The 13,256-nt window shown below is 31.8% G+C and overlaps 1 protein-coding gene across 1 annotated transcript; it reads left to right on the forward strand.

Annotated features, from left to right (window-relative positions):
• Positions 1-5,756: 5,756 nt before the first annotated feature.
• Positions 5,757-13,256, forward strand: LOC150078207 (serine protease 30-like). Its single transcript, XM_090384491.1, has 4 exons — positions 5,757-5,839; positions 7,080-7,263; positions 9,790-9,935; positions 13,092-13,256. The coding sequence occupies exons 2-4, from the start codon at positions 7,080-7,082 to the stop codon at positions 13,254-13,256; spliced, it is 495 nt and encodes a 164-aa protein (XP_090240617.1). The 5' UTR covers positions 5,757-5,839.

The raw sequence follows: 13,256 nt of genomic DNA on the forward strand, positions 1-13,256 counted from the left end.
TTTGATTTTCATACCTGACATCGACAAAGGGATAAAGGGAGTGACGTAAAAATTTTCACATGATGTGAGGATTGGGAGATTGGTTAATGAGCAACGCCAAGCAGAGCCTCTGCAAGACGACTTAAATAGACTTCAGGGAGAGTCAGAAAAGTAGTACTTGTGTTTTACTGTAGCAAAATGTAAGCTGTTACACTTGAGTGATTTTAGGCTAATCAATTCGAAAAAAACACCAGGAGCGGGGGACATACAAAAAAAAAAAAAAAAAAAAAAAATGGGCCGAAGAGTTAAAAATATATATTTTCAAAAATTCCTGAGATTTAATTCACTATTGAAAACGGACGGGATGCGGTTCAGAAAACTTAAAATAAGAGTAGTTAAAATACCATTCATCGCCGTTAAAAAAAAGTACTAATTTTAGCATAAGCTTATAATATCGTTATTTCTATTATTAGTAAAAAGAACTTTATATTGTGGTAAGCATTTCATTTATGTGATCTTATTTCTAACTTTTTATTGATATCCTATACCAAGAGGTGTTCAAACCAAGAAAATTAAAATCACATTAGGCATTTATTTTTTGAACACCCAAAAATTGCGAATTTGTAAGTCACAAAAAGTGATAAGTAACGTTGACCCTGTTTATTGGAAATTGTTTTTTTTTTGTTGTTTTTTTTTAACTTATGGAAGTTTTGGAATTATTGGGCTCATTATTTTTATATGATTATTTATATTTACTCATGTACGCTTCATTTCATGCCACCATTAAAATTGTTTTATTTTAGAATGAGAATGGGCCTTGATGTTTCAGTATTACTTCTTGCAGGCGACTTCCTGATGCTTTCGTGTCCATTAATCTTTGCTGCACCCATTCCACATGCTTCCTAAAATTAGGCTTCCAAACCTGTATGCAGCACTTAAGATGAGGTCTGATCTTACACACTGGAACAATCACCCTCCTTGCCAAAACCAAAACTGTTTTCCCAAAACCTTAGGTGTGAAGAACGAAAGAGGCCAAGGAGTAATTGTACAGTCCAATGCAAAGGGGTAATTGTACAACATGTATTCAGGGGTAATCCCAGAATGCATGCAAATTGAGTGGTAACACCCATTAGTATGTTATGCTGCGAGTACTGCTCGCTTGCATTTATCAATGTTAAACTTCAGTGTGACACTTCTCTATCTGCTCAATTTCTGTAGGTCTTGTTGCAGTAGCACACCCTTATTTCTGTCTTTAACCATCTTTTCAACTTTTGTATCATCAGAAAATTTCGGCGTTAAACTTGATGTGACTTCCTCAATATTGTTAGTGAATATGAAAAACGGTACAAGGCCCAGCACCCAACCCTCAGGAACTCCACTAATATAAATCCATGAAGAGAAATATATTTCACAACCACAACACTAAAATTTGAATATTCGTGAAGTAATAAATAGTCAGATAGCCAGTATTGCATGGACTAAGTTAGAGTCCACCCAACACCACATACATCATTATGCTGTTTCAGTGCAGGTGCACTCAACCAGTAGGTGGTTGATTGTTGGAACAAACGTCTATCTGTTGTTGTGCAGGTGGGTAGTTTGAATAAATTCAAGGAAGAACTGACAAATTCTTGGAAGGGATGGAGGGGGTGATGTGGGAAGATTTTTTTTTTTTTTTTTTTTGGCTGGTGCTTTATAAGCTTTCTTTCTTTCATGTTATGCCACTGCTACTACTAATAATAATATAATACAATATAATACAATTTATTCATCAAAAAATTTTGTTTACAATATATAAACTTGTTAAGAAAATTAAAATTTTTAACAAGTTATAATTCAACAAATAAAACAGTTTTTTCCAAACATATTTATTATTAAACAAAAAATATGAAATTATTATGCATAATACATTCCGCACTGTAAACAGAGAGTACTATTTATATGTAAAGCAACTGTAATCTACTGAATCATTAAGAATCAAATTTTCTTATGAAATATTTTAATTTGAAAATAGGATAACTTCTCCTAAATCTGAAATAAACACTAGCCAACAAATTGTTAATTATATTCATGAATGCCTTTCTCCAAATCTATTCAGAACCCTAGGGTGAGGCAAGACAATTTGGATTCTATAAATTATGTAAAAAATTCCTTTGCTCATTCAACTCATAAAAAATAATGCTCAAATTTTTCAAAATTAAATTTAACTTCAGTTTCTAAAATGGATAAAGGATTTCTATTTTAATAAAAATTGCCTTCTCTTATTGGAGTCATTCCAAATTTTTTTCCACATTATACGGCTCAAATTCGTGTTAATTAAGTTATTTATCATCTCTTACTTCAGATAAATTTGCTCGTGCCCATACATTAACTAAATAATTAAGTTGGGAGTCCACTAATGCATAATATAAGGTAACTTTTGTTCTAAGATTCAACTTATTCTTAATATAATAGAAAAAGTACACATAAAATCTAATTTTTTATACAAATTAGTTAAATGAATTGCCCAACTAAGACTATATAAGATTATGGATTGACTATAATAGTCAATCCATAACCCAAGGTAACAATGATTCAAAGCTTCTTCCACTGTTTGACATTTGCAATTCTGGAAATTCTGATCATGAAGGCATTCACGTTTATGGATTTTAATAGAAGGATGACTATCTAAAATTTGATGAGGAGGTCTAATTACCAAAGATTTTGTTTTTTCAAAACTGAGTGCTAATTTATTATCACGTAACCAACTCTGTAAATGAATAAGATTATCATCTATATAATTATATCATCTGCATAAACTTTTATAAAAGATCTCTTAATTACTTCAAATATGTCATTTATATAAATATTGAATATTATTGGCCCTGCATGAGTCCTTGGGGTACCCCTCTCTTTATATTAAATGATTTTTCCTTTTATATTTTCTACTTCAACTATTATTTTATTTTTTTTTTTTTGTTTAAATAACATCTAATAGTTGATTGATTCTTCCCCTTATACATTTCAGTAGTTTTTGTTGCAATATAGGGATATCAATTAAGTCATAAGCTTTAGTCAAATCTATAAATAAAATTGTGATGGAATTATTGTTATTTAAATATAAGTTAAAAGAATCCATTAAATTCTCTAATAATGTCTGTGTACTCCTACCCTTCTGATATGAGAATAGAGAATTGTTTAGCAATCCTGTTTCTGACATCCATGCTATAAGCTCCATTAAGAGTACAGCAAGCTGTTCCTTATTCCTTTTAACTTCAGTTACCGTAATACAATCCAATCTATAAGATTTCTTGTTCTTTTATGTTCAATTATCCTAAGAATTGCAGTATATAATGGAGTTAAAACTACACAAGAATTCACAATTTGAGGCAGACTATCTTGTTGGCAATAATGATTATGAAACCTATTCATATTTAAAATAGCCTTGGCCAACTTATTTGTAGCCTCATACAGTTTATTTGTACCAGAAACCTTCTAATAATGTTTTAATTTGACTTCCCTTAGATAATCTCTTCATTGCAATTAACAGATTATTTAAAATATTCCATTTCTCCATTTGAGTTATATGCTTATTCATAAAAACTTGATAATAATAAGATTTTTTTTGCTATTTAATCATACCTGTAAGTTTATTTCTAAGTATTTTATAATTGTCATAATGTTCTTTATGATGGACAATTTCTATACTGCCTAAAATATTCATCCCTTTGAACCATTAATTTTTCTATTAACTAAGTCATCCATGGTTTCTTAAACTTATTTCTCATACTCTTAGAATTTACGTTACAAACTGAATAATTTTCATTTCTCTGTGTATTAAACCTTGAGTTGTTTATTATTTGTATTATTTTATTTGAAAATACATTTACACTTGTTGTGTAAGTTACTGCTCTTGCATAAACATATTTTCTAAATTTTGTTGCAGCTTACCTGTTGATAAGCAATTTTTCTTTTTCTAATCAGTTATTCTAATTTCTTTACATTATTTACTAATTTATTCTAATTTCTTAATAGAATATTGTTTTGAGTACATATCCACTATTAGTATTTATTTGTGTACATATCCACTATTTATTTATAAAATGGAACATTAAAAAAAAATCTTACAATAGTATACATGTTCTGTGATCTGAAAATTGATTTAATAATATATAACAATTAATATACTTCAACTTTATATTAGTTATAAAATGATCTAAACAAGGACTTACAGTTCTGTCACCCTCCATCTTTTGCTGCCCAGTAATTCCAAATAAGATGTGTTCAAACCCATAATTGTTTAAAATAGTAGAGTATCAGTATCGTATTATCTGATTCATAAGTAAGTACAGTATATTCAAATTAATATTAGAATCTCCTACAAGTATAGTCCTATAAGACTAATTGTCATCCTACTGCAAAATTGTTTACAGATTCCGATCGTGGCCTATAGAAAGCCCAAATCATAGATGTATTATTAATATCTTCTCCTAATAATTTCAAACAATTTTCACAGGAATGAGTTAAGTGATATACCTGTACTGTCTTAAAGCATGTTCTAATAATAATGATAATAATGGGATATCGGTTATTTATTTTATTTATTTATTTATTTATTTATTTTGTAATCAATCGCTTTAGTATCCCCAATAGTTTCAACATCCTGCCGCTAGCTGCCGCCACCGTTTGAAAGCAGTTAAGAATTGGGATACGATAAAAACCACACACGCACATGAAATGATTTTTTCTTTCATTTGACATTAATTTAAGGAAAATGAACTAAAAAAAAAAAAAAAAACACTTTAAAGTGTAGAATATGGTATTCAGATCTTCATTCATTTTAATAACACGAAAAAAAAAACTGGTTGCACAATAAAAAAATAATTTTAAGAAAGATATTGGAAAATTGTATAAATAAATTAGGTTGGTAGTTACATCGGCAAATGGAAAGGGCTAGCACTCAAAAACTATGTATCAGATCTGTTGAGGGCTTTTCGGTACTGAATATGCCGTTATTATTAGTTTAAAATTGCCTATAGAAATTTTAAACGGTCCTTCTCCACTCCTACATAGAAATCTAAAGGTATATGTTTCATGCATTACATAGCTCTGATTCCCACTATATTGTAAAAAATTGCGAACATTTGGAACAGCAGCTTTGATCCCTTTTCAAAATTTTAGAACTCATATTTAGAATATTTTTAACGACTTTTATTTATTATTTATTTATTTATTATTATTATTTTTTTTTTGTTATTACCGAATTTCATTTCCTTGTTTAATCAATCTTTCCCATCGTCCTCTAAAATGAACTATTACACAAATCCTACCCATCACATGAACATCACGTGGTCGTGTTTTGGCACAGTAAAAGTTTTTACCACCACAGATACATTAATTGATAATCAAACGTGCTGAAATGGAATGGAATGCGTACATTGCCTAACTTTTCAGTTCTTCAGTTCTTAATGAATAAATTCATTAAGAACTAAATTCATTAAGAACTGAAGTTTCAGTTTCAGTTCTTAATGAATAAATTCGTATTTCGTAATCTTTTTTTGGAATGCTGACATCTTCTACCTTCCTTGGCCTCATTTGAAAACTACGCATGCATTACTGAAATGTTTGGTTGATTGTTGTAGGGTTTTAGGTGTCTATAAACTGCATGTGTTCTATGATCGATTTGTTGTTCGCTGGACGAAAACCCGAGTTTTATGGAGAAAAAAACTGTGCTATCTTGCTCGAGACCGACTAACTCATCTACATTGTGAAAAAATGTTCATAAAAATTCCTTGTGTCAGGATTCGAACTCGGATCTTTTCCAACATTACGAGGGCTACTGAATGTATTTACGTCTAACCCATACGTTCTATAATTAAATGTAAGTTTATTTTTATTTATTTATTATTTTTTTATTTACATATAGATATGCTTTTTTGGCAGTTTGGTGTCATCTCAAATAAAAAAAAAAAAGTTTCTTTCGTATGTATGTGAATAATTTTTAATTTCGTATACTGTAAACGTATTTTCAATGACACACAAAACGGTGACAGTGGCGGCAGCTAGTGACGAAATGTTGAAACGGTTGGTGACAACAAGATGATAGAATACCGGTTCTTCCAATTATTTATAAATGTTTCTTTCCCTCTCTTACACGAATAATCTTAAGAAACATATACTGTATATGTATAGTACAACCCCATTGCGAGAAATTAAAATAACGTATTTTGAAATATACCAGGAAAGGTCAATCCACATTAACGACACTGTGGCTTTTTGTGTCATGTCGCTTCTGTACTTGTTGCATAAAATAAAATTCTCATCAATCATCACTGATTGAGGAGGTTTTTCCCTGGAAAAGGCCTTAGCCTTCCTGTATATGATATCCATTGCACAGAATGTTAGGAAACGCGCACATAATCACGTCTTGGAACCTCTTGGAACGATGTCTGGGGAAGTGTATTGCAAACAAAATAAGCGGTACTGTTTGCAAGGCAGCAATATGGATTAAAAAAAAACAAACAAAAAAAAAAACTGATGTAATACCCGTAACCTTATATCCGATATAGTCAATTCACATAAATAATACGTTTATTTGTGGGATAATTTAACGAGACAAATTCATTGTCGATATCTGTGTGGTAATTCCAGGGAGCCCGATGGTTGGTTTCGTATGGTTTTTAAAGATCATATAGGAGTCGTTGGCAGTTTTTCTGGGGGTGAGGAGAATTGAAAGTTTCACCTCTGGAGCCATTTGGAGATGTTTTATCCAAAAAAAAAAAAAAAAAAGAAAGAAAAAAAGAGGTCCAAAAGGCTGCACTTGTTATTCTATGCCTTATTCGTGGTTTCTTTCCATCTTATACACAAGCATGTTTATAAACAGCCTTAACAATGCTGCTTATTCTGCTTGCAATAATCTTTCACCAAGCATCGTTGCATGTCTTTTGCGTGACTTTCCTAGCTGAGTATCTGCTCCCATCTGAATGAAATTTTCCTGGTATTCCATTGATCACGTAATATCCTAAAATGTAATATATTTTCTTAACCCATGTTCAATGCTAAATTATTTAATTTCTCTAATTACAGTTTTTACCTAATGCTTGACGTTTTCAACTTTACAGATGATTAAACATCCCAACTGGAACAGTCAGACATTTACGGGAGATGTGGCGCTACTTAAACTTGCAACACCCCTAGATCTTCAAGGTCAACACAAACACCTAAAACCGATTTGTCTCGGAAATTCTGAAATGGTTATGGAGGGCAGAATATGTGTTGTTACTGGATGGGGCCACACAAGATTTCGTGAGTGGCTTCAGTTTTTTACTAGTTGTAAACTTCCGTTTTTAATTGACAAGTTAGTGCAATTGCATCATTTCAGTACATAGCCAACTACTTAAGTAGTTATAAATTGGCATCATTAAGTATATCTCATATTGTGAACCTTCACAACTTGCAATGATATTGCACTACCTCGAATAAGTAACACGTCACCATATGAGATATATACTTAATGATGGCAATTTATAACTATTTAAGTAGTTAGTTATGTACTGAAATGATGCAATTGCACTAACTTGTGCATTAGTTAATTATTTACATAACCTGAGGCTTTAGCCCTGAACTATATCATAATCTAAATTACTTCCGTTTTTATTAAGATAAAAAAAAATATATTTTTTTTCTTAATAAAAATAATTTATATTTTTGAGATATTATAGTTAATTGTATATCATAATTATCAAATATTATAAATCTTGAAAATAAGTCAAATAATAAATAATATAAAATAAGTCAAATAATAAATAATATAAAATAAGTCAAATAATAAATAATATAAAATAAAAAATAATATAAAAAAATCTAAATAAAAACTGAAAAAAAAAAATATATATATAAAAAATAAATAAATAATCCAAAAATATATATATAAAAAAATAAATAATCCAAAAATATAAATATCAAATAAATAAATAAAAATAATAATAAACATAAATAAATATAAATCAAAATTATCTAATATTCTTGAAAATAAACAACTTTGAAAAATATAATATATTTTTTAAAATGTATATTTCAAGCGTTATTATTTGAAACAAAAAAGGGTTTTTTTTTTTTTTTGTTAAAATAATGTAAAAATTAATTTTTCTGTGATTTCAGACTAAGCTTTGAAAAGTTCCAATTTTCCCTCGGGTAAATAACAAAAAGGAAGCAAAGAAAAGCAAAACAATATATATATATATATTTTTTAAATAGTGTCCTACTACCAAGACACTATTTCCTGTATCTAATCTTGAAACCCACGAAGACTGCGTGTATCGCAGAATATTTAAAGAAGTTGAGATGAATGAAATTTTGGATTCATTTGAGAATTGCGTCACGTTTGGTAAAAATATTTCGTTGCATAGAGCAAGCAGTCAGCAACTTATTGTGCGCGAGCCGAAAGTTGCGTGCAGTCAAAAGTGCATGCTAGATGGTTTTATTACTCTAAAAAAGGCATTATTACGAGAATTATAAAGGCAGACATGTGTGTGCCCCTCTAACTGTATTTGTTCACCGGTATGCACGCTCCCACGAAGACTGCGTGTTCCTTTGTTAGTCTGAGAATTGAGAGTTTAGTTACTGTAGCCAGGCACGTGCAAAAGTGGGAGAAGCGAGTTAGAAGTTCCCTGACTCATCTCATCTTTCTCTCCCAACATTTGCTAGGTTGTTATAGCAGAATTAGAAGAAAAGACAAGGTGTGTAGGAAAATGACTATGAATTTGGACTTTAAGATAACCTTCTCCAGCCTTAACTGTAACAATGAAGTTGTCAACACTTGATTATTATTATTATTAGCTATATGGTGCAAGAATCCGAAGCTTTTGCTGCACAAGCAAAAAAAAAAAAAAAAAAAAAAAAACCCAATTTATCCAGAGAGAGAAAGAGAGAGAAGTAGAAGGGAATCACCAAGAAAGAGAAGAATGATGATATCCAGCTTAGGACCCTGGGTGTACCAAGCCCATACTCACCAGATGTGAACCCCTCGGGTTTATGAAACAAACCTGCTTCATGTGCCAATCGAAGATCAAATGGATAGTTAATTGTTACAGAGTTTTAGGCGTATCAACAACTTAGGCCATATTGCTCTGTATATATATAAAATATGTCTGTAAATTAGGCGTGTTCTGTGGTCGATGTGCTGTTTGCTGGATGAAAAACCCAACCCGAGTTTCCGGGAAAAACCCATGCTACTCTCGCCTGAGACCGACTAACTCAGCCACATTGTGCAAAAGACGCGTAAAAACTCCTCTCGCCATCGACGGGATTCGAACTTAGGTCTTTCCCACCCAGTGTGGGGAAGATGGTGATCCTACCAACTGTATTACCCACGAGGGCTATATAATAAGGATACATTGTGACATTTCTTCTTTTTCTTTTGTACGTTTAAATTCAGAACAAGAATTTTTTTTCTGAATTTAAACGAGCTAGACTACATGAGGGTGATAGGGTCATGTACATCGTTACTGTCAGAGATTAGATCATTAGAATCTCTTCCTTCTAATCTCAAACATATCCTTCTGCAACTTCTAAGTGCTTAGAAAATTAAATTCTTTAAATTCAGTTTTTTTTTTTCTTTCGATTTAAGATGACTTGAACGATACGGTTACCGTTCAAATAAACGGATCCTTGTACATGGACTAACCCGAGATTCGTTTAGTTAAACAACTGTGGGTGTGCAAAGGCAATCACTTGAGCTTAAATACATTTAACATATAAATAAAGTATAAATGTTTAGAATAATTTCTGTGCAAGCAGCAGCTAATCCAAAATGTATTTTGTCTATCATAGAAGGTTCAAGTCCTGCCATCTTACAAAAAGTTCAGATCCCTATTGTAGATCATGAGAAATGCAAGGATATTTACAAAAACATAAACCAAGTTACTGATGGAATGATCTGTGCAGGTTATGAAGAAGGAGGGAAAAACGTCTGTCAGGTAATTAAGAAACTTCATTGAATAATTCCCACATTTTCATAATAGAATTATAATGAAAAGTATACTGCATTTTTATTTTAAATTACATTTTCACTCAAGCCACCAAATATGTACCACACAGTTTTATATAACTATACACAAAACTATATTAATTATATATATATATATATATATATATATATATATATATATATATAAAATATAGTTTTATACAATATATATATTTTTTTAACTTCAATATGTTCGAAATATATTTGAAGTTTTCTCTTCGAATATATTTCGTAAGAACCACCACGTAACGTCCTTTCCGAACTACAGTACAATTCCAGTTATTCGAAATCTCAATTAACCGAAATTTTTTTCTCCTAATTTTACTCAAATAAATTGACACTCTTAATATTTAACTGTAAGAAACAAGACTTTCACAAGTATAATAAAATTATAATTACGCTCTCATAAAGCATTATGAATGAAGCAAAAAAAAAAAAAAAAAAGAAAAGAAAAATAGTAAATTGATAAGAATGTGTCTGAACAAAGATGCAGATGATTCGGATTTATCACATATGAAGAAATAGTTTCACCATTAATTATATTAATCCTAATGAGACAGAAATTGAAAATGAAAGGGTCGTTATAATAAATATATATCCGGCAAACCAACATCTAGTGAAGCGTTTAAGATGGGTCAAATAAAGAATTTAATGAGAACCAATTCACTTATTTGAAGAAGAAATAGAATTTTGAATAAAAAAACTGACACAAAAAAAAGTCAGATAAATAGGTGCCTATGTGAGGAGGGAATCAAATAGGTAGTTTATTTTATTTTATAATTTATTCACGTCCTTCCATAACTATATAATTTATTTATTATTTTTAGGACTGTGCAGTAAAAGCCTCTGGCTTCTTTGCACCATATTGCTACTACTAGTGTTTATTGTTTAGGATAACCGGGATTCCACTCTATATATTATTTTTTATGGTTATTAAGTGCCATGAATGATATTGAAGAGTGTCAAGAGGGAAGGAAGCTCCTTTCAAGTCAGTTGGTCCAGTCCGGACATTGCAGGAGAGAAATTACCCCCAGGGGCTCACATCTGGTAAGTATGGGCTTGGCACACCCAGGGTCCTGAGCTGGATATCATCATTCTTCTCTTTCTTGGTGATTCCTCTCTCTCTCTCTCTCTCTCAGGGTAACTCGGGAATTTTTTTTTTTTGGCTGGTGCAGCATAAGCCTCAGGCTTCCTTGCACCATATGGCTAATAATAATAATAATAATAATAATAATGGAATCCTGAACTGAAGTTCTGGCCTCCTTCGGGCACAGCCTTCGGTGTAGCAGACTAGTGGGAAGGCTGTTTTTTTAATTTGTTAATCAATGCCTGCCTTCTTTTATTTATAATATCAATGTTATCAGTTAATATCGCAGATTTGCCAATTTAGTTGATTTAAAACTTTTTCGTTCTCAACAAATATCACTAACTGCAAATTATTATGTTTCGTATCTTGTAACGTTTAGTTCGTAATATTTGTCAGTAGATAGTGCCGCCATCTTACGGATGTTAGAAACAAAATTATAAATTTTAATAATTCAAGAGAGAATAAATTCGTTTGAACAAAACGATAACAACGGTGAGCTAAACCACATAGTTCTATCAGCACACACGCAAAATGTTTCAGGTCTGTGGGTGTTTTAGCCACGGAGCTATGGCGCTGAAGACAGAAAGATACATAGGCTCGTTTAGTACTACAGTACAGATTTACAATTTTGAAAGGTGATGCTGATATTCTGCTAGATCATAATCCCTTGAAGAATGTGTGGGCAATGGCGCCCAAATCGTTTAACAAATTAATATTTATTAGCAGAGTAGACGTAGGATGTGGGTACTGTTCCAATTACTGGTGGGAGTCTGCTCTGCTCTACTTGCTCAGCTCCCAATGTCTGCTATTCACCCAGTTGCATCTCCTCTGTTATGTGCTGCCAAGAGTTTCAAGCTCGGACTATATTCTGATTTCTTGATGGTGAACCATATATACTTGACCATCTTATTCAGGGTGCGGACATCGTCAGATTTGTGAAGAGCCAGAGACTTGCCTGGTTGGGACGTGTAATGAGAACGCATAATAGCAGAGCAACTAAGAGTATAATGAAATGGAAACCTACAGGGAAGAGGGCGAGAAGAAGACCAGAAAAAGATGGGTGGATGACGTAGAAATGGACTTAAAGAACGTGAGAATAAGAAGTTGGAGAAGTTTGACTTCTGGGAGGGCTTATTGGTGGAACAACGTCGAGAAGGTTTAGACCCATCCTGGGTTATAACACAAGAAGAAGAAGAATATACTTGATGGACTGCTGATAATGGGTGGACTTAATTTGATTTATCTGGACTTGCTGATAACAGTGTTTAGTCTGCCAAGATGTACCTCATGTGGAGAGCACATCTTTGGCGGACCCATTACTTCTTTTGGACTTAAGTCAGCTAACGTGGATTCTTCTTTATGGTGGCATATTCGTTAAGTCTGAACTTCATCAGTGTGCACTTTTTATAATTGATGGAATGGCGTTTTAGTGAGCTTCCTATTGGAGTCGTAGTTCCTGAGCGTATTTTACTGGACTGGACTAACTGTATCCGTGTCTTAAATATATCTATTAACAATACCGTACTTGGTATTGTATAATATGGCGGGTATGCCAGTTTTTGGCAGGGAACACCTAGTATAATAAATACATAAAACAATCCTCTGAAGAATAAAAACTAGTTATACTTGGTATATTAATAGTATGTTAATGTTCCTATCAATTTATATCTGTTACAACTGACCGTCTTGGGTGTTACAATTGATCTGCAATGGGGAAAAATGTAACAATGCAGTTCTTTTATGAGTACTGTATATCTACAGTCAAAAAGGAACAACCATCCTTGGACATAAATTTCGCCATCATTTCATAATAAATAGCTTCATTACAGAAGTAAATTAATAAATATAACAATTTATCCCGTCTTTCTTATAATTTATCCTGTAGTCTCTGGAATACTTAAAAAGGTATAGAAAATTTATTACCGTTGTTATACCTAATATAACATAAGAAAGAAAAAAAAAGTTTCTTTGTAACTTTAAGAAAGAAAACTTAAATAATGGATTTATTTCTCTTTTCAGGGAGATTCTGGTGGACCTCTTCAGTGCAAAATGGAGGGAGGAAGGTGGTATCAGTTTGGTATAACATCTTGGGGTGTAGGATGCGCTGAGCCTGGTTTTCCTGCTATCTATTCCAGTGCACCAGTATATGAGAGTTGGATACAGAATACTATGAATAATAATTAA

This window comes from Mastigoproctus giganteus, chromosome 11, assembly GCF_048544385.1.
Source record: "Mastigoproctus giganteus isolate SK-2022 chromosome 11, ASM4854438v1, whole genome shotgun sequence".
NCBI lineage: Eukaryota > Metazoa > Arthropoda > Arachnida > Uropygi > Thelyphonidae > Mastigoproctus > Mastigoproctus giganteus.

Bases quoted from the DNA above. Each gene is read 5' to 3' on its own strand.
- LOC150078207 (XM_090384491.1), top strand. From the start codon at position 7,080: ATGATTAAACATCCCAACTGGAACAGTCAGACATTTACGGGAGATGTG. The intron at 7,264-9,789 runs GTGAGTGGCTTC...TGTCTATCATAG, and splicing joins ATGGGGCCACACAAGATTTC to AAGGTTCAAGTCCTGCCATC. The intron at 9,936-13,091 runs GTAATTAAGAAA...TTCTCTTTTCAG, and splicing joins GAGGGAAAAACGTCTGTCAG to GGAGATTCTGGTGGACCTCT.